At 42.1% G+C, this 22922-nt stretch overlaps 1 protein-coding gene across 1 annotated transcript; it reads left to right on the plus strand.

Moving 5' to 3' along the window:
* The first annotated feature begins 5288 nt into the window (after positions 1–5288).
* On the plus strand, positions 5289–22577 carry LOC135554109 (probable G-protein coupled receptor 146). Its single transcript, XM_064986167.1, has 2 exons — positions 5289–5599; positions 19212–22577. Exon 2 carries the CDS (start codon positions 19255–19257, stop codon positions 20260–20262), a length of 1008 nt encoding a protein of 335 aa, XP_064842239.1. The 5' UTR covers positions 5289–5599; positions 19212–19254; the 3' UTR covers positions 20263–22577.
* Positions 22578–22922: the final 345 nt, after the last annotated feature.

Below are 22922 nucleotides of genomic sequence, written 5' to 3' on the forward strand. Positions count from 1 at the left end.
TGGTGTGTCTCCCAGGTGGCTTGTGGCAAACTTTAAACGACACTTTTTATGGATATCTTTAAGAAATGGCTTTCTTCTTGCCACTCTTCCATAAAGGCCAGATTTGTGCAATATACGACTGATTGTTGTCCTATGGACAGAGTCTCCCACCTCAGCTGTAGATCTCTGCAGTTTATCCAGAGTGATCATGGGCCTCTTGGCTGCATCTCTGATCAGTCTTCTCCTTGTATGAGCTGAAAGTTTAGAGGGACGGCCAGGTCTTGGTAGATTTGCAGTGGTCTGATACTCCTTCCATTTCAATATTATCGCTTGCACAGTGCTCCTTGGGATGTTTAAAGCTTGGGAAATCTTTTAGTATCCAAATCCGGCTTTAAACTTCTTCACAACAGTATCTCGGACCTTCCAGGTGTGTTCCTCGTTCTTCATGATGCTCTCTGCGCTTTTAACGGACCTCTGAGACTATCACAGTGCAGGTGCATTTATACGGAGACTTGATTACACACAGGTGGATTGTATTTATCATCATTAGTCATTTAGGTCAACATTGATATTCAGAGATCCTCACTGAACTTCTGGAGAGAGTTTGCTGCACTGAAAGTAAAGGGGCTGAATAATTTTGCACGCCCAATTTTTCAGTTTTTGATTTGTTAAAAAAGTTTGAAATATCCAATAAATGTCGTTCCACTTCATGATTGTGTCCCACTTGTTGTTGATTCTTCACAAAAAAATACAGTTTTATATCTTTATGTTTGAAGCCTGAAATGTGGCAAAAGGTTGCAAAGTTCAAGGGGGCCGAATACCTTCGCATGGCACTGTACCTAAGGGATATGGGATCTATCAAATCTCTAACTTCTATTCTGGGACTTTGAAGATCATATGGGGCTTTTCATTTCCAGCCCGTCTCCGCCCTTTTACAGGGTCTGCCTGTCATGTAGTGTTTGTTTCCCCTGCCTTTAATTCACGGATACACCCATGAATTATTTCTCACCTCTAAGTCACAGCTGCTCCTGCTGGAGCTGCCAGCGAAACATGTATTTATGTCAGATTAAACAAACAATAGTACCTCTTTTAATCCCCATCTCAATGATAGGTTGTGATAAGACTTGTAATGCCATTATCATGGTGTTAATGATGCTGTAAAATATCTGCATGAGATTGGGAGGGGAAAGTCTATGCTTGTGCAAGGTCAAGATCAGAAGGTGTTTGGGGGAAATGCAACATGGCCTCTATAATCTTGTCAGATGGCACCCTTTTGACTTCCTTCTTCGTTTACCTGGGAGATAATAAACATGTAAAGAACTAGAATAGGACAGCATTCCGGTGAATCAACTTAAATGTACATATTTTTTATTGCCGCATGACCGCTTCATGTGTGATCCCTTCTTCAGCGTATACAGGCAATTGCAATCAATGTCACAACAACAAGATCACATTTTCAGTCAGTATTAGCCTAGTCAAGAGATCCCAGTGAATTCAAATGTGCATCTGTGCTGTGATCCTAACCCTGACAGCAGTGGTGCAAAGTACTTAAGTAAGAAATACTTTCAAGTACCACTTAAGTAGTTTTTTGGGGTATCTGTACTTTACTATTTATATTTTTGCCAACTTTCACTTTTACTTCACTACATTCCTAAAGAAAATAACATACTTTTTACTTCATACATTTTCATTGACACCCAAAAGTACTTGTTACATTTTGACACGAAAATGATCCCATTCACACTCTTGTCAAGAGAACATCCCTGGTCATCCCTACTGCCTCTGATCTGGCGGACTCACTAAACACAAATGCTTTGTTTGTAAATTATGTGTGTTGGAGTGTGCCCCTGGTTATCCTTCAATCAAAATGGTGCCGTCTAGTTTGCTTAATATGAGGAATTGTAGCAAATCCATGTACTTTTGATACTTTTAGACTTTTACTCAAGTAGTATTTTACTCTGTGACTTTCACTTTGACTCGAGTCCTTTTCTGTTATTGTATCTTTACTTAACAATGACAATAGAGTACTTTTCCCACCACTGCCTGACAGTGAAAGCTAACAGACACACGCAAGGTTTAAATTCCAGCATTACCCATCCAGCACCTCACTCCCCCAGATAAACTGGACAGCTCACAAATCCACTCTAAATTGGAGACAAAAGCCAATCGTCTCATGCTCTGGATACAGACGTCCTCCCTTTCCTTACTCCTTCCCTGACGTACGGTTATTACTACAAATGCATAAACAAATCAGCAGAAGAAATAGTAATACCACAACCGCGTAATCCTTAGGAGTTGTGAACATCTCAGAAGACACCTGGGAGAAACTGTGTTCCAGAGTCAGGAACTGGGTCTGACAGCACGAGTCACTGGCAAGGAGCACGCTAGGCCTGGCTGTCCCAGGGACTTTAAGCACAAGTCAACTCAAAACGAGGGGCCATTTAAGCAGCTTTATGATGGACCTGGAGAACTGGAGGAACTGAAAGTAACCTATTTTTGGTTTGAGTCTTGAACCTGTCCAGCCACAACCATACGTTGTACCTTGTAAATACGTGTTAGAACATCCTGGATATCAGGAAGCTCGACTTTAAAATGTGTTCATGTGTTTTTGTTACATAAATCCCACAGTGCCAAACACAAAGGTACACTTGAATCTCTATGAATGGCAAACACAGACGAATCCCAATAATTTCCCCCACAGCACAAGCAAGAAGAGACCATTATTTGTTTTTTTCCTGGAAAGCACACTGTGTTGCATTCCATGTCTGAAATGTGCTTTATTAATAAACATTGAATTGATTTGATTTAAAACGTTTATATCTTCCTCCATATTCATTGGGGATATGTATTGTAAATATGAGCCCATGTGACTGAGCCCACATCACTCAAGCACATCAATCAATAGGATGACGGAAACTCTGCTCTATTTCCCTTTTTAAAAGGTGGAGATCAATACCATAACCTTTCCCTGAGGAGAACATTGTGGTCTGGCACACATATCCTTACTACTATGGTATTCATATACTCCCCTAGTGCCTCTGTATGGTCTTACAGTAACACATTGAATGGCTCAAGCAAAACACTTACACCAGGGAATCGGCTGCATGGATCCTCTTGGGGCAAACCATTTTGCTATTTACAAAAGCGGCAATAGACCTGCTCGAGTGTAGTTCACTTTTTTAGTAGAGGGAGTGAGTGATAGATAGGGCGTACACCAGGAAGTATCAAATGAAACAACAGCAGCAGCAAGGCCATCACATGCCTCACACCACTGATGACCCAGAGGGTTCGGCTCAGGCTGTTTTATTGCCGTGTCTCTTCTGCCCCTCAGGTGCAGAGCAGGAAATGAAAGTATGGCTCTGTCTTCATAGGAGCCCAGCACTAATAAAGACCTTATGTCATCATGTCATCAGAAGCCGCTGGTGATGAAAACTCTTCAGAGAAATCTCAAGGAGCCGTTGGAGAGAGGGGAGTTGTAGCAGGACACACAGACTAATGAAATGTAACATGATGGTGATAATGGATGTCTTCTCGGTGTGATATGTTCTAACAAAGACCAACCAAAAAACAACATCGATTTCACTATCAAACTGCTTATCCAAAATACCAAAATAAAACTGATGTATTATCTACTTAAAAACTACTCCACAATGGTGAGAAGGGCAATCAGTGATTTCTCTCTTAACAAGATGAACTATACCCATCTAAAACACAAGCTTGTAGTATATAATAAGTAGGTTTCCAAACAAATGATCATGCTGGCATATCTGGGTTAGAAATCCATCTCTAGACAATACAACACTGTTATAATCATGATTATAAACTGGGTGGTTCGAGCCCTGAATGCTGATTGGCTGAAAGCCTTACCACGGGTATGACAAAACATTTCTTTGTACTGCTCTAATTACATTGGTAACCAGTTCATAATAGCAATAAGGCACCTCAGGGTTTGTGGTATATTGCCGCGTTGCATCGTGCATAAGAACAGCCCTTAGCCGTGGTATATTGGCCATATACCACACCTCTCGGACCTTATTGCTTAATTAATGAAAAGATTAGTGTTTATAGACAATCTGATTTAAGATGGAACAGCATGATCAATGGTATGTTTCACCCTGTCATTTGTATATGAGCTTCAACCTTGCCGTTGTCCAATTAGAACACACACAAAGTTCATTACAAATCCTCTCGCTGTGTGGGTCAGCACGTAGATAGAGTATGTGGGTCGTAAACAGTGGTGAAGTATTTACAGTTGGCCACTACTTCTGTAATCCTTAATCTTCTGAGCAAACTCCAGTAGTCTCATTCCAACCACAAACAGTGTGCCTTATCGTGTAATACATGTTGCTATAACTAACAGAACATCCTTCTTGTTCATTTGACTATAGGCTTATTAAGAAAATGCTGTTCATCAGTACCTGTTTGTATTACGTACGATTTACCCCTCTCAGTTAAAGTAAGCAGAGACGGCTGTTAGACCTCTGCCTGCCCAGTCCACCATCCAGACCTGTGGTAGATCAGGATAGATTTGTCTGATTCCGGGATTTCTCCAGTTAGGGTTAATTTAGACCTGCTTCTCTGGGACATGACAGGGACAACGCACAAACTTACCCCAAACACACAACCCTCTCCTGTCAAACACCAATCACTTCATACCAGACAGTTGACAAACAGACCAGAGGGCAGTTCATCCCACCAATATTATTAGCATTTCATGCAGATTTGGTCAATCTATTTATGTAAACACTGCCAAATGAAAACACAGAGATGAGGTGTGAAAGATTAGAGGATAAAAATAGCCTTGGCTCCAGTTATCTGATACAGGCATTCCATGTCCAGATATAATCCTGTTACATCATGCATAATCACAATTTCTGCTTATTACTAGCTACATTTCTATTTCCAGAATTAGAACAGTGTCCGTTTGGAGTTGTCAGATTTATATTAGAAGCAGGTGATTGTGATGTACATTGCATACATGCACTTTGAAGACAGAGAAATTTCAGTGAATAGTAGGCTATTATTGATTGAGAAAGACAAAAACACAGGACACTGATAACGGCAAACTCAAAGTAAAACTGATTTCTCGACAAACTCTTTCTGCATTTAACAGCATACATTACTGGCCTAAAACTGCTGTCAGGCTCCCTCGGTATGACTGGGTGTTTTGCGCACGTAAAAGCGGGGTATGTTGTTGAGAGTCCCCCCAACTCCCTCTCTGATCTGCTTCGTCCAATGAGCGCGTCGAGGGCGAGTCGGGCCTCATCGACGAAACGAAGGAGACGGTGGGGGAGGGTCACGTGTGTATACACTGTAGGGTTCAGTACCATTCAATTCGTAGTAAGTTGTCAACGTCCTCCCCTTTCGAGAACAAACCTCGTCAGACTAGAAACTGTATCGCTAAATGCAGCAGTAGCCTAAGTAACTACGCAATAAGTAACTACGCAAAAAGTAATAGATCTACCTATACCGTTCTTGTATTTTTTTCTTCCGAATAGAAAAGGATACGACGTTTGTTACAAGTGAACACCAAATGTAATTACAGAGAAATGTCAGTGGAAGTACAGCAAAACCCGATGCCTCCGTAGACTTGTCGCCGTGCCAAATCTGTACTTTTCTGGTGAGTTTTCCTAAAAATGTTTATCATTTTTCAGCAGACTGCATATTGACTTCCACGCAAACACATTTCCTATCTATGTTCGGACGAAAGCATTGACTTTACTGTTTAATTTGGCTGTAGAATAAATAGGTGGGCTATGATAAAATATAGCGTGTGTTTGAATGTAGTGGTCAACAATAGCCTCGCAGGTGTTATGTCATCTATAGTTTTATCAACTATAGATGACAGTTCTCCTCGCTTAGCTCCCAATGGTCCGTAGCACCCATAGCAAACCGGCGCCGAATAGATTACAAGCAAATGGATGCAATTTATCCGCGAGTCTAGATTCTGTAACCGATATAATGATACATTGATTTTAGTTTAGCAGGATGTATGGCATTAGACGGTTCAACAAGATACGAAAAAGTAATCGTTTAACAGCTTTAAGAAACAGAAACACACAGCTGACTTTTAAATACTTTGTCTAAATTAACACTAACCCAGACATACATGTGTTCATATAACATTTGATTTGATAGCCAACATTTAATTGACTGATTTGCAGTGATCACAGAACTCAGAAGCATTTATGTGCTTTAATGTTTCTGGAAACACTTGCACAAATAGGTTTCGTAATCACTAAATACCCTATTACCAGCAATCTAATTCATACATAGGTAGATCATACTGTGTCTATCATCAACAACATGTAATTTACAAACATATGAACATTTTACATGAACCTACCATTAAAGTCAGTCTGGACACTCAAATTAGTATGATAAGCTGCATGACCAAAAGTATGTGAACACCTGCTCGTTGAACATCTCATTCCAAAATCATGGACATTAGTAGGGAGTTGCTACCCCCTTTGCTGCTAAAACAGTCTCCACTCTTCTGGGAAGACTTTCCACTAGATGTTGGAACATTGCTACAGGGACTTGCTTCCTCTATCTGTTGCCACAAAGTAGGAAGTACAGAATTCGCTTAGAATGTCATTGTATGCTGTAGCGTTAAGATTTCCCTTTACTGGAACGAAGGGGCCTAGCCCGAACCATAAAAAACAGCCCCAGACCATTATTCCTCCACCACCAAACTTTACAGGTAGCGCTATACTTTGGGGTAGGTAGCGTTCTCCTTCGCCAAACCCAGATTCGTCTGTCGGACTGCCAGATGGTGAAGCGTGATTCATCACTCCAGAGAACACGTTCACACTGCTTGAGAGTCCAATGGCGGGGTGCTTTGCACCACTCCAGCTGACGCTTGGCATTGGTCATGGTGATATTAGGCTTGTGTGTGGCTGCTCGGCCATGGAAACCCATTTCATGAAGCTCGAACAGTTATTGTGCTGACGTTGCTTTCAGAGGCAGTTTGGAACTTGGTAGTGAGTATTGCAACCGAGGACAGATGAATTTTGCCTGCTGCACTCTACAGCACTCCACGATCCCGTTCTGTGAGCTTGTGTGGTTTACCACTTTGTGGCTGAGCCATTGTTGCTCCTAGATGTTCCCACTTCACAATAACATCACTTACAGTCGACTGGGGCAGCTCTAGCAGGGCAGAAATGTAACTTCTTGGAAAGGTGACACCCTATGACTGTGCCACGTTAAAAGTCACTAAGCTCTTCAGTAAGGCCGTTCCTCTGTCAATGGAGACTGCATGGCTGTGTGCTCAATTTTATACACCTATCGGCAATGGGTGTGGCTGAAATAGCCGAATCCAGTAATTTGAAGGGGTGTCCACATAATTTTGTATATATGGTTAGAGTTTGGTTACATAAGATAGAAGATTACTTAAGGCAAAAAATGAAGGGGGTGGATGGGTAGGTGTATAATGTGAATGTCTAGCAACCCAGAGGTTCCGTGTCCGAATCTCATGACGGAATACTTTAGCATTTGAGCTAATTAACAACTTTGTAACTACTTACTACTTTTTAGCTACTTTGCAACTACTTAGCATGTTAGCTAACCCTTCCCCTAACCCTAACCTTACATATTTTTGCTAACCCTTCCCCTAACCCTTAAACCTAACTCCTAACCCCTAGTGCTGGCTAACGTTAGCATTAGCCACCTAGCCATCGTTAGCCACAACAAATTGGAATTCGTCACATATCATACGTTTTGTTAGTTTGTACCATGTTGTACATTTTGAAAAATTCCTTACATATTGTATGAATTGCAATTCGTAACATATCATACGAATTGTGATTTGTAATACAGCATACGAAATGGATGATGACATCCACAAATGTATACATACCATACTAAACGTAACGTATCATACCAAATGGAGTGTCTCAGATTTCTGTACAGAATAATACGAGATGCACTGAGACCATGTTGTTAAAGTCCACCTGTGACTTAGCATGGTAATAAAGTGTAATTATGTATCTATTGCTTCAAGGGAAATTCCACGTAACAGAATGATGTTCAGACTCAGATTTTTTCACTTTAAAATGTATGCCAAACAAAAGCCACTGATTTCAAAGTTTAACCATACAACTACTGTATATGCACCAGGACTACTTTGAAATATGTAAACAGAAAATTGAACAAAAACAAATTTACTGGAAGAATGGTGCAGGTGCAAAGTTTGGTAACAGTAAAATCTCCCTCAGTTTTTAATTTAATTTTTATTTTACCTTTTATTTAACCAGGCAAGTCAGTTAAGAACAAATTCTTATTTTCAATGATGGCCTAGGAACAGTGGGTTAACTGCCTGTTCAGGGGCAGAACGACAAATTTGTACCTTGTCAGCTCGGGGGTTTGAACTTGCAACCTTCCAGCTACTAGTCCAACGCTCTAACCACTAGGCTACTCTGCGACCACATTTCCCAAAACTCTGTTAAATATCTGCTCTGAATTAGGATTCAAAGATGCAGAAATAATGGGGTGTCAGTTATGATATGACACTTTGAGTTTGAAAAAATATGTTTTGGTTATTGAACTACAGTAAGTGATGTGAATTTGCACCCTGTAACAGAATTACAGTAATGTAATTACATCATGGGTCCCTGATCTGTACTACATAGAAAGGCATAATTATGGATATATCATTATCTTCATGGTGATGTATCCTGAATAGATACACAAAGGTAGAAATATGCTATATCCTCCTTTTCATTTTGGGGTATTATTCTACACAATAGCTATTATTCTCATAAACTCTGCACCCAAACAAGACCAAATTGTGTTGTTCTGGACCGGACCAAATTTCAACCAATCCTAGATGTATACGTTTCACAGCACAGCACAGTAGAGTACAGAGGTACCAATGCCTTTAACTGTTAGAATCCTGAATTCACACACATAGGACTCCAGATTGTGGTGTGTGTGGCCATGATGCGGCCAGTCGTTCCTACAGACATTGGACATTGGTACTCTTACTGTACTGTGCTGTCCAAAGTTGAAACATAGACGTCTATGATTAGTTCAGATTTGGTCTGGACCAAATTTGGTCTTGTTTGGAGGTAGAGTTCATTAGAATCCAGCGATGGCCAGCGCGGATGCTGCTTACAGTAAATAGAAAGAGAGGGGGCTCATGGGTAGGTGTCAGTAAGAGCCGGGAGAAGTAACATTAACTGGCAAGAGCGAGAAGAGAGAGGCAGAGAGCTGGAGGGGTTGTCCAGACTGTTTTCACACTCTCGCTTTGACTACCAGACAACAGAAAGAGAAAGAATGAGCTGAACATAACAGCATACCAGTGGAAGGGTGGACAGTAGCAGATGACCCAACTCTGATTTGTGACTACTATGATTTCCCATTGTAGCCAATTCAATTACAGTAATTCTGTTACTGATTTTTCCCAATTCTGTTATTGATTTGGTGATAGAATTAAGCGTTTTAATAAATACATGTATATCAGTTAAAAACATTCATTGGTAGGTCTACTTTTACTTGTTACATGTGCTAACTTTCATTATCCTTCCTCCTCATGAGGGCGATAAATAAAAATATATCTTTAAGATACAGTGGGGCAAAAAAGTATTTAGTCAGCCACCAATTGTGCAAGTTCTCCCACTTAAAAAGATGAGAGAGGCCTGTAATTTTCATCATAGCTACACTTCAACTATGACAGACAAAATGAGGGGGAAAAAAATCCAGAAAATCACATTGTAGGATTTTTAATGAATTTATTTGCAAATTATGGTGGAAAATAAGTATTTGGTCAATAACAAAAGTTTATCTCAATACTTTGTTATATACCCTTTGTTGGCAATGACAGAGGTCAAACGTTTTCTGTAAGTCTTCACAAGGTTTTCACACACTGTTGCTGGTATAGATCTCCTCTAGAGCAGTGATGTTTTGGGGCTGTTGCTGGGCAACATGGACTTTCAACTCCCTCCAAAGATTTTCTATGGGGTTGAGATCTGGAGACTGGCTAGGTCACTCCAGGACCTTGAAATGCTTCTTACGAAGCCACTCCTTCGTTGCCTGGGCGGTGTGTTTGTGATCATTGTCATGCTGAAAGACCCAGACATGATTCATCTTCAATGCCCTTGCTGATGGAGGTTTTCACTCAAAATCTCACGATACATGGCCCCATTCATTCTTTCCTTTACACGGATCAGTCATCCTGGTCCCTTTGCAGAAAAACAGCCCCAAAGCATGATGTTTCCACCCCCATGCTTCACAGTAGGTATGGTGTTTTTTGGATGCAACTCAGCATTCTTTGTCCTCCAAACACGACGAGTTGAGTTTTTACCAAAAAGTTATATTTTGGTGTCATATGGTCAGATGAAATTCTCCCAATCTTCTTCTGGATCACTCAAATGCTCTCTAGCAAACTTCAGACGGGCCTGGACATGTACTGGCTTAAGCAGGGGGACACGTCTGGCACTGCAGGATTTGAGTCCCTGGCGGCGTAGTGTGTTACTGATGGTAGGCTTTGTTACTTTGGTCCCAGCTCTCTGCAGGTCATTCACTAGGTCCCCCTGTGTGGTTCTAGGATTTTTGCTCACTGTTCTTGTGATCATTTTGAGCCCACGGGGTGAGATCTTGCGTGGAGCCCCAGATCAAGGGAGATTATCAGTGGTCTTGTATGTCTTCCATTTCCTAATAATTGCTCCCACAGTTGATTTCTTCAAACCAAGCTGCATAACTATTGCAGAGTCAGTCTTCCCAGCCTGGTGCAGTGCTGCAATTTTGTTTCTGGTGTCCTTTGACAGCTCTTGGCCATAGTGGAGTTTGGAGTGTGACTTTGAGGTTGTGGACAGGTGTCTTTTATACTGATAACAAATTCAAACAGGTGTCATTAATACAGGTAACGAGTGGAGGACAGAGGATCCTCTTAAAGAAGAAGTTACAGGTCTGTGAGAGCCAGAAATCTTGCTTGTTAGTAGGTGACCAAATACTTATTTTCCACCATAATTTGCAAATCATTTCATTAAAAATCCTACAATGTGTTTTTCTGGAGAATTTTTTTTCTTCTAATTTTGTCTGTCATAGTTGAAGTGTACCTATGATGAAAATTACAAGCCTCATCTTTTTAAGTGGGAGAACTTGCACAATTGGTGGCTGACTAAATACTTTTTTGCCCCACTGTATGTGGGTTTTTGGTAAAAGCGAAAAGACACAAGGCAGTGTTTCTTAAACTTACAGAAGTCAAATATTTTCTACAAAAATAAATATTGATATTAGTTGTCAGAGGTATTTACTTAAACATTATCGTGTTTTGATGTATTCCTTTTAAGACTTTTTCTGGTAGATGTTTTCTGACCTCTTTTCATTCTGTTTGACCAGAAATCAAAGTCATTTCTTATGCCTATTTTTTATAGATGGAAATGTATCCATGCATTCATTTCCTGAAAACATAGACTGTTAGCTTGTTTGTAACCTAATTTGATATGCTCCTATGAACTTCACATGAGCCATTTTACAAGTAAGTTGTGGGAAACTATAGGCGATGTTCCAGAAGACTGACAGGCCATGCTCTCACAGATGACTTTGGTTTTCGAAAAGTACTTGCACTGCAACCAACTACACACTTTCCATGTTTTTTCAGGTCAAGTCATTTGGAAAGGGAATTTTGGCTGTGCTTTGGCATCCCTTGATATAGTAGCCTACTGATATGTAACTTCCATATTACTCAATATACTGATACCATCATGTTGTTGTTACTTAATTGGTAACTAATGCATTAAATTGTGTTTATGCTATAGATACACTTGCTACTCGTTAAAAGTCTCAGTGGTGGTAATTACAGTGTTAAAACATATATTTTGGAAAATATTCACAGATTCCTATGATAATTTGCCCCCTTTTCTGCATTAAAACTACCCCCATGCAGTCTTTTTAATTGTATTCTTAAATCCTTACTGTATGTCTAATAGATCACTGTGCGTGTTTTTATTTTAATTTAATTTTATTTTAATTTTATTTCCCTAAGCCTCCTTTTTCCATTGAAATGCTCAGTCTGATCGTGTGGTTGTGTTGATACAAATGTAAATATATTTACATACACAGCTCTGATTGGCGGATAGGATCTTCTAGACCAGGGGTGTCAAACTCATTCCACCGAGGGTCGAGTGTCTGCGGGTAAAAAAATGTTTTTATCCTTTCAATCAAGACCTAGACAACCAGCTGAGAGGAGTTCTTGACTAATCAGTAACCTTAATTTATCAATCAAGTACAAGGGAGGAGCGGAAACACCCATACGCTCGGCCCTCCGTGGAATGAGCTTGACACGTGTGATCTAGACTCTAGAGCCCTCGAACTCAACTCTGGACCTCGAAGCCAGTTCCACTGCTTTTTTTCTTAATCGTTCCCCTTTAAATCAGGCACCGATTTTAGATCTGGGACAACAGGTGGGTGTAATACATTTTCAGGTAGAACAGAAAATCATCAGGCTCTGGACCTCGTAGGGTAAGAGTTAAATACCCCTGCACAAGAGCCTTCCCGCTTACCCCTTCAAAGTAGGAGGATACATATGCAAATAAAATATTGGTCAGAATAATCAGATCCAATTGTGATGTCATATGCAGTGGGCCAAAAACTCCATCCCACCTGAATAGGCTGAAATTCTAATAATACTGTATTATTTAATGAATTCATGCTTTTTTAGTTGCAGCATTCGCCTATATGAGAACTAGGGGAAGCACTCGGGTGGGTTTTTCCAAGTGTGTAGCTGACAACATGTTTCTACTGGATTACATAAGAGACAGATCACACTTTCCCATATCGTCATCAACGTTGTCTTCCTTCAATCGCTTCACCGAGTGCCGTCCAAACAACTGAAATAGCGTTTACAGGAATTCAAGACGTCAGAGGTCACCCTTTTAGACTGAGGTTGATCACTGTTCTTTATCTCCTCTAGTCTCTTGTCTAGCTTTTTTAGTACACAGTCCAGCCGGTCCTTAATCTCAGCTAGTCTATCAATAGAAAGCACAGAGGTGATGGTGTGGAATAAAGTCAGTAGAATAGAGTGCGTCAGACAAAATGAACAGAAATATTTTCCCCAGTATTTTAAATAAGTTTGTTTTTTTGTTTGTTTTTTTTGCACTGAAGTAGTAAGAGAAGCCACCTGCCACATGACATACAACCTCAGAATGCATAGTCTTGCTCATCATTTTGCTGTGATTGTGTAACAGTCGCTCTAGGCCATTAATTATAATGAGTGAAAATGCAACAGGTTTTATACTGTGGAGCGTTATGGTATATAACAAACCCTATGCCTGCGGCTCACCAGAGCGGGCACCTTAACACGACTCACACGCCGCTCCCCTGGCTTGTTATGCTACTCTGAGGGAAGCGAAAGCAGGTGAGAATATCAAAGGGAGCTATTCATGAGAGCTGAAGGACTTTCACAGGTGGAATTATTCATGAAACGGTAAAGTGTTCTCTCATCGTTCTGAAATGTTAATGTGTGTTCCCTCCTAGCCTCTCCTCAAACGAAGTGCAACGAGGACAATCGGTGTGAAACCAGACGCGATGCCAATGTTATCCTGTTTGGGAGAATAGCTCGATTTTTGAGCAGAGGAAATTGCTTGTATGGTATGATCTTGTATGAAATGTTGGCCTAATCTAATTGTGGTTAGATTCAGAGTTGATTGAATGCTCTGTTGTTAGTTTGAACAACATCTGAAAGTAAGTCTCCAAATGTGCAGTATGATCCTTCCAGAAGGCTGCTCTTGCTCCAGCTATCAAACATGATTACAGACATACATGTGCTCTCATGTGACGTCATTCAGGCGATTCTGAGAAATAGCTGTACGTTCCAGAGGGGAAGTGAGGGGTGTGAGCCTATCACATCGTGTCACGCTATTCACATAAAAAACCCTGAGATATCAAACCCATCTGTATCTCTGAACACCCGGTCTGGAGGGAGGGGACTTGCCAAAGCAGAGTTTCTCCTTTTCTACTTCTGGTAATATTAAACTAACCACATTGAACCTTGAACATGAGTGAAATGAGCAGATTGTCTTGGATCAGGTCGGGTGTAATATCTTGGCGTTCCCATACGAAATGTGTTGTGGTTAACTTCTATGGTTACAGCATACAATATTGGACCAGGCTAGTTTAATACCACAGTCATGGTAGGGTTTCGTGACATACTGTTGACCGAATGCTTCTTACAATTCAACCAGATGTCCTGTAAATGTCATTTCCCCATCTCAACCAGGTGCCCTTTATAGTGGAGAAAGCGCCTATGGGATGCCCTGTTGTGTTGATGTGCCTGTTACTGTCAGTGAAGCGTCAGCGGTGGAGCTCACTTTTCTTCACACCCTTAGGAATGTGTCTACCATCCCAGTCCAAGTTTTGTCATGGTCTCTTGAGCGAGAAAAGGTTCTGGAAAACCGGTGAATGAAAAGAGCTTTACAGAGAAGCACTGCAGTCTAATGCAATACGTCGAGTGTACTGGAATACAAAAGAAATGAGTTGTGTTTTGATACTACCCACCACTGCGACCTGTATGCTCTCGTTGGCTGGCCCTCGCTTCATATTCATCGCCAAACCCACTGGCTCTAGGTCATCTATAAGTCTTTGCTAGGTAAAGCCCCGCCTTATCTCAGCTCACTGGTCACCATAGCAGCACCCACCCGTAGCACGCGCTCCAGCAGGTATATTTCATTGGTCACCCCCAAAGTCAATTTCTCCTTCGGCCGCCGTTCCTTCCAGTTCTCTGCTGTCAATGACTGGAACTAAGTGCAAAAATCACTGAAGCTGGAGACTCATATTTCCCTCACTGTCTTTAAGCACCAGCTGTCAGAGCAGCTTACGGTTCACTGCACCTGTACATAGCTCATCTGTAAATAGCCCATCCAACTACCTCATCACCATATTGTTATATTTTTTATTTATTTTGCTCCTTTGCACCCCAGTATCTCTACTTGCACACTCATCTTCTGCACATCTATCACTCCATCTATCACTTAATTGCTATATTGTCATTATTTGCCATTATGGCCTATTTTTGCCTTTATCTCCCTTGTCCTACCTCATTTGCACACATTGTATATTGACTTTTTGTACTGTACTATTGATTGTATGTTTGTTTACTCCATGTGTAACTCTGTGTTTTTGTCTGTGTCGCGCTGCTTTGCTTTATCTTGGCCAGGTCGCAGTTGTAAATGAGAACTTGTTCTCAACTAGCCTACCTGTTTTAAATAAAGGTGAAATAAATCAAATGAAAACAATTAAGAGGGGATGACAGTTTGACATAAAAAGGTGATTACGTCTCAAGCACACTGTGTGCTGTGCCTTTTGATTGTTCACACACACTTCCACATCCCATTAGGCTGCTGTGTTCATTATTAAACACACTGTCCAGGTCTCTGGGAAGACTCACACAGCCAACACTGCTGTCCCATGAATATATAGACATTTAATGTTTTTCACACTGTGTATTCATATACTGTATTCTTCACATTGCTCATTCTGCAATGTCCTACTGTACATTGCAGTTTTGTTACACCGTTTATACATACTGTGTATTTACATACTGGATTCATGGGTGTCAGGTAGCCTTGTGGTTACGTTGGGCTTTGGGCCAGTAACCGGAAGGTTGCTAGATCAAATCCCCGAGCTGACAAAGTTACTGTCTGTCGTTCTGCCCCTGAACAAGGCAGTTAACCCACTGTTCCTAGGCCGTCATTGAAAATAAGAATTTGTTCTTAACTGACTTGCCTAGTGAAAAAGGTGAAGAAAAAAAATATTTATATGCTGGGTGGTTCGAGCCCTGAATGCTGATTGGCTGACAGCCGTGGTATATCAGACCGTATACCACAGGTTTGACAAGACATTGGTAACCAGTTTATACTAGCAATAAGGCACCTTGGGTTTGTTGTATGTGGCCAATAAACCACGGCTAAGGGCTGTATCTACAAAAGCACAAGGCGAGACCCAAATGCAGGATGGTTGAGATCCAATATTTATTATAGCAAAAGGGGTAGGCAAAAGGCAGGTCGGGTACAGGCGAGAGTTCATAAACCAGGTCAGAGTCCAAACGGTACAAGACGATAGGCAGGCTTGAGGTCAGGGGCAGGCAGAGTGGTCAGGCAGGCAGGTTCAGGCAAGAGTCAGGACAGGCAAGGCAAGGGTCAAAACCAGGAGGGCGAGAAAAGAGAGACTGGAAAAAGCAGGAGCTGAGACACAAAAACGCTGGTTGACTTGACAAACAAGACGAACTGGCACAGAGAGACAGGAAACACAGGGATAAATACACCAGGAATAATAAACTACACCTGGAGGGGGTGGAGACAAGCACAAGGACAGGTGGAACAGATCAGGGCGTGGCAGTATCCAGGCACTCTGCGTCGTGCGAAAGAACAGCCCTTAGACTTTGTATATTAGCTATGTATCATGCTCCCTTAGGCCATATTGCTTAATTATACACAGAGTGTACAAAACATTAGGACCTGCTCTTTCCTTAACATAGACTGACCAGGTGAATCCAGGTGAAAGCTATGATCCCTTATTGATGTCACTTGTTAAATTCACTTCAATCAGTGTAGAATGAGGAGACAGGTTAAAAGAAGGATGTTTAATCCTTGAGAAAATTGAGACATGGATTGTGTGTGTGTGCCATTCAGAGGATGAATGGGCAAGACAAAATATTTAAGTGCCTTTGAACGGAGTATGGTAGCAGGTGCCAGGCACCTATTTGAGTGTGTCTAGAATGGCAACGCTGCTGGGTTTTTCATGCTCAACAGTTTCCTGTGTGTATCAAGAATGGTCCATTACCCAAAGGACATCCAGCCAACATGATACAGCTGTGGGAATCATTGGAGTGCAACTCAGTATTAGGAAGGTGTGCTTAATGCTTCGAACACTCAGTGTATACTGGATTCTTATTCATATACCTTATGTTATGTTAGGAGCTCGTAACACAAGCATTTTGCTGCACCCACTATAGGGACCCACCATAACATCTGCTAAGCTGTATACACATCCAATACACCTTGATTTGAGGAGGGGTTTAAGAGCTCAAGATACACACCTGATGCTCCTGTTCAGTACGGCAGGGTGTTATTCCCAAAGACGGGTTACTCACATGCCTTTGTCTTTTAGTCTTGGTGAGCCCTCCCCCACCCCTTTAAACTGGAGCAGAAAACGAGTCACCTGGTGGTTTCAGAGTGGTTTTTACAAGGGGCAGTAGCAGCCCCATTCCACCTGTCTCTGGGAAAGCATCTGGGAGCTTTTGAAAGGGTAACCGTACACCCCCCCCCCCCCCCCCCGACCCTGTTGCACGGCCCTGCATGCAGTGTACTCTCCTTACAGCCAGCTGGAGAGGTGTGGAGGCGCACACAGGACAACTGTGTCAAATGAAATTGTATTTTTTTTGTATGCGCCGACTACAAACAGGTGTAGATTTTACCATGATATTCTTATTTACAAGCCCTTTCTCAACAACAGTTAAAAAGTTAGAAAAGATTAGCAAAACAAATCTGAATAATGGAAACAGCAACACAATAAAATGACAGTAACGAGGCTTTATACAAGGAGTACCGGTGCCGAGTCATTGTCTAGGGATGCGAGGTAATTGAGGTAATATGTACATGTAGGTAGGGGGAAAAGTGTCGAGGTAATCAGCATAGATAATAAACAGTAGCAGCCATATATGTGAAAGTGTTTCTGTGTGAGTGTGGGGCGTCAATAACCGTGTGTGTGTCCTCGGGCCAAAACTAAGGTCATGTAATTGAAAGAAGGAATTTTCTCTTTACTGGCTGTGGTATCTTCTCAGCCTCTTGCGAACAAAATCATCCGTCTGCTCTGTTTCCAAAACATTGCCTGGAAATGTTATTTTGTAGAAGTCTGGCCGGTCACCAGGTAAACACTACGTAATGTGAGCTTGTAAATATGCTTCCTTACTTTGCACGAGAGCTGCTTGTGCATCAGTTGATTCATCCAACCTTTTTAAAATCAAACGTATTTTGTCTCAAACTTTTACGAAGCATCAAACCCCACGTCTCTCTGAGGGGAATCTGATCATTGATTCTATATTTTTCATTTTGAACTGTCTAAGCTTGAATACAATGTTGAGAATTCTCCCCGTGTTCCATTCCCTCCTGACATAAGATCTTTTGTTAGCGTATGCTTTCACTTCTTCCTGAGCAGAACTAATATGATCAGAGTTGGCATGTTCCAGTTCAGACTTCGGCAGGCAGAGTTATGTAACTGCTGTTTTAATGAGCAGCCTCTCACTGCGCCGAGCAGCAGGCTTGATCCCCAGTCAGGCCGTCCCCCCCTCCATGTGCCCAGGCGTTCTCTCTGACCTTACCCTGAACTCCAACATCACGCTCAGTCCATTCCACACTGACCCCTCCCTGGGACCGCCCGGCCAGGCGCAGGGGGGCTGCATCACATTTCACAGTCTATAAATCTACCCATCACCCCGCAACATCCCGCAAACTCCTTCTCACTCACTCACTCATTCACTCACAAGCCAGTGTAGTAACCTGAACAGAAGGCGCTCATGCTTTGGAAGGATGGGAAGAAGTAGAAGCCAAGCGGCCTGCAAAGTCAGGCGATGGTAAAGAGAGAGGTCTTCATCTGGAGGGCAACAAGGGCAACTCTCCGAAGGCAGCCTGGCCCCTGCATGTTATTCTTCCATTAGAACAAGGGATTCACTTGCTCTGGCTGGAGAGGCCCTGAACACTGCAGAAAGAAAGAATGCTTTTTAAGGCTGGAGCTGACCGGTGAAACATATTGTGAAGAGTTTTTATTCAGCCAGTGAAATGCAATGAAGTGGAATTAATGGTGTTACCCCAGGCATAATAGCATGCCGTGTGTGTGTGTGTGTGTGTGAGTGGTCTTGCTTGCTTCTCTCCACAGCATAGCACTTTTAAAGAACCACAATACTGACTCCAATAACATAGATATAGTCCTAAAAACCCATGCCTATTGTTTAGTTTAGTTTGTTTTAAATATATTTTTCTATGTGGGAAATCACAATCTACTGATCTTCTTCATGATGGATTATGAGACTGTTTAAAAGAGAATGGAATGGACAGTATCTCTTCATTCTTGGTTATTTGAATTTAAACAGTAGGAAGGAGAGGGGGAGACAAATGAGGGTGGAGGACATTTTCTCTTCAGTTAATAGTGTTAATACTTGACCACACATCAGCACTTGTTTATGTAATGAAAAACAACGTAACTTAACTAATGTTGTTCTCCTCTCTCTCTGTCTCCAGCCAAGCCAGTGCACCAGTGCAGCTCTCTCTCAGAGCCCTAGCTATGTGGAGCTGTATGGCTTACAATGAGACGGACTCCAGCCCCGAACACCGGCTCTGCCAGGACTTTGGCCTCATCCTTTCCGTCTTCTCCTTGTTCTACCTCATGGTGTGCTTCCCCATAGGGCTCTGCTACAACGGCCTGCTGGTGGTGGTCCACCTCTCCAATAAGATGTCTATGACCATGCCGGACGTCTACTTCGTCAACATGGCCATCGCTGGCCTGGTCCTCAACCTGGTGGCCCCTGTGGCGCTGCTAGGCCCTAGCTTCACACGATGGCCTGTGTGGGAGTACAACAATGAGATCTACATCACCCTGCTCATCCTCTTCAACGTCTCCTCCCTGGTCATCATGTACTCCACCACGCTGCTCAGCCTGGACTACTACATCGAGCGAGCGCTGCCGCGCACCTACATGTCCAGCGTGTACAACACCAAGCACGTGTGCGGCTTCATCTGGGGCGGCGCCGTGCTCACCAGCTTCTCCTCGCTGCTCTTCTATGTGTGCAACCACGTCTCCACCAAGATCATCGAGTGCTCCAAGATGCAGAACAAGGAGGCTGCGGACGCCATCATGATGTTCATTGGCTACGTGGTTCCGGCCGTGGCCGTGCTGTATGCTTTCGTGCTCATCCTGCGCATTAGGAAGGAGTCCACCCCGCTGGACCAGGACTCATCCCGGCTGGACCCGTCTATCCACCGGCTGCTGCTGGCCTCTGTCTGCATGCAGTTTGTCCTATGGACCCCGTACTACATGACTCTACTGGTACACACTATAGCCGGGGCGCCGGGGAGCTACAGCAGCAACAACAAACAGCGGTTCACAATTTACTTCTTCCTGAGGTGTCTGTCGGAGCTGCTGGCCTTCTCCAGTAGCTTTGTCATGCCTCTCATGTACAGGCAGATGAACAAGAACTTCTCCCACAAGCTGCAGCGGCTGCTAAAGAGGCTAAACTGCAGGGGCACACCCTGCCCTCACGAACACTCCTCAGTACAGCAGGTGGCGACGTGAGACGGGGACAGGCCTTACTAACCCCTAACCTCTTACCCAGGCTGCACTTATTATCACAGACCCCACAGAGCCCACAACACGTGGCCTTAGAAGTCAGCCACAGGTCCACTGCTGCCAATCTGGCTGGAGTCTTGACTTTCAATGAAACTAAGGAATTTTCAGTGATTTTCTAGAACTTGACTTTCTTTGTCCAGTTCTGTAGCGAGAGGACGAACCAATTAGAAACCACTAAGTGCATTAGCAAGCTTGTCACTTGGACACTTGGTTGTTAGATTGGGGGCGCAAAGCCGTTGTAATGCGGTGTCTCTTCTCCTAATACACACAGGGTGATTCACCAACACAGGCTGTAGAGATACTGCGCTGCACACCAAAACTGACAATGAGTGATACTATTGGAGTAACAATTGTTTTTATATCTCATGTGTCAATCAGCATGTTACTACAATGCATGTAGCTGGTAGTAGGTAGGAAGTGGAATGCAACCTGTTTATGACCCTGTCAGACCACCCAGTGCCCCGGGCCCTGAGGCCATGTCTCATTTGAAGAGTTCCTGTCCAGGCTCGGCCACAAAACTCTGGAGGGGTCTCAAATGGCACCCTATTCCCTACATGGTGCATTACATTTGACCAGAGTCCTGTTAAACAGTAGTGCACTATATAGGAAATAGGGTGCCATTATGGACGCATCCTCTGTCCTCCACTGTCTTGCACCTTTGCCTGCTCGTCACCCTCAGCAGTTTACACACTACTATACATGTACCTCGTTTAATTTCACGACATTACATAGGATCATGTGAACTACCGAGAGAATTCTCCACACAGCTTCTATTCAGGGTTCAGGCATGGCCAACTTACCTCTTGTCTCCTAGAATGCTCTCACTTAACCGGCTGCACACAACACCCAGTCATTGTGTGGGGAACATTTGCCTTGGCTCAGTTTATGTGATGTCTAAACGCTGCTTAGAGGCACAGAAGTGACCTGCACAGCTGTTTTTGCTACCTTGCTTCCCACTAAAGAGGAAGACTGTTTATATATAAAACATGTCCTATTTATAATTGAGCTAAATAATGAACACGTCAATCACATTTCGCTCTTGTCATGTTATGGTGATGTCCGTTATTGCATGTGATTATGATGCTATGAAGTGTTGAAGTCTTTTTGTTGCTAAATTGAAAAGGTCAGTTTAGTCATCTCCAATTTAAAAGAGACAATACATTGATAAGCTATAACCCATTGTTTAAACATGTTGCTACTGCTGGGGTATCCAGGCCACCTGATAAGTATTGACTTAATTAAAAGATCAGCAAAACCCTTTGAGTTCCATGCTGAGGAATCCTAAAAAATGAGTCCACACCCTGTTAATCATTATTTAAGCTCAAAGTCAAAGTCCTAATTTCTTACAGTTGAAATGCTCTTTCTGAGCAGTAGAGCAACAGAGGGACAGATATGTCACATGTTCTGCCCTGCTACTACCAGAAACAAACAAATGACTTATATCTAGACTTAAATCGGCTCATTTTCATTCCAGGGTTGTTGAATGATGGTAGAGTTCACTGAAAATGTCATACAATGAAAAGGATTCTGGCTCTTGTATGGTAAAGTTAGTTATAAGCAATGTTATGCTACCTTTAGGGATGACCAACAACACCAGGAACTAAAGAACGTTTAGGAACAGACAGAAATAGGGAACAGTGAATTCTCAGTTAAAGATTCAGAGATCTCAAGCACTTACAAATTCCTAACATATCATGCGAAATGGACGACATGGTACACAATTATTTTCTACTTTCAGGGACCAGTTTTGGCTCGAGCACTACTTTCAAAACTACTGGCTGAAATGATACAAAACCTTTGGCACGTCACTTTAATGTGACTCTTAGTTTTAGAATGACAGATTCCATCGCCCTTTACCTCTCCTTTATGTTGTGCCGTTATAACCCACCACAATTAGTATAGATTTTTTCAAGAACCAGTACTGTATGTTTATGGGAAACGCTACTCTATTAAATCCACCTATATAAGCAGAGATGAGAATGTATTTTATTTCATGAGGTTTAGCTACACAGGTCAAGATGAATCCAGTTTCAGATGTGATGCTTTTGTGACTGTGTATATACCAATATATATGTATAATATTGAAATATCTGTATATATTTTATGTTAGAGATATAATGGAAAAACACCATGTCCTCTCACAAATACAGTATTATTTTCTCAAATATATATTTAGATACTGTAGCTTCAGTAATCTTCTCTATTGTCGGTTGAGTCAAAGACTGATTTACACAATAAACTAACATGGGAATTAAACACAATGTCTGTTCTTTTAGTTTCTCTTTGTCTTGGCGTTCAAAGTGTTCTTTGATATGCTAATGTCAACGGTATCCAGTATCCACAGTGCATTGTCATGACAAATCAATGTCAAAATAGATTGCATTGTAGTCCATTTCTGAGTGTATTCTTGTGTCAGTAAACAATGCCAAACTTATTTTTCATTGCTGTTTGAATTCATGGGGATAGTGCCAGCTATAGAGAGCAGAAACCACACTTATGGGTTATCTTGCAACATACCGTAATTAGGTTTGGTTGCCCATCTGCAGAGCTTGGTAAACCATATCCATTTATACTGTAAAAAGAGCTTGTTTGCCCGTTCTCCCATT

This window comes from Oncorhynchus masou, chromosome 14 (assembly GCF_036934945.1).
Source record: "Oncorhynchus masou masou isolate Uvic2021 chromosome 14, UVic_Omas_1.1, whole genome shotgun sequence".
In the NCBI taxonomy this organism is placed as follows: domain Eukaryota; kingdom Metazoa; phylum Chordata; class Actinopteri; order Salmoniformes; family Salmonidae; genus Oncorhynchus; species Oncorhynchus masou.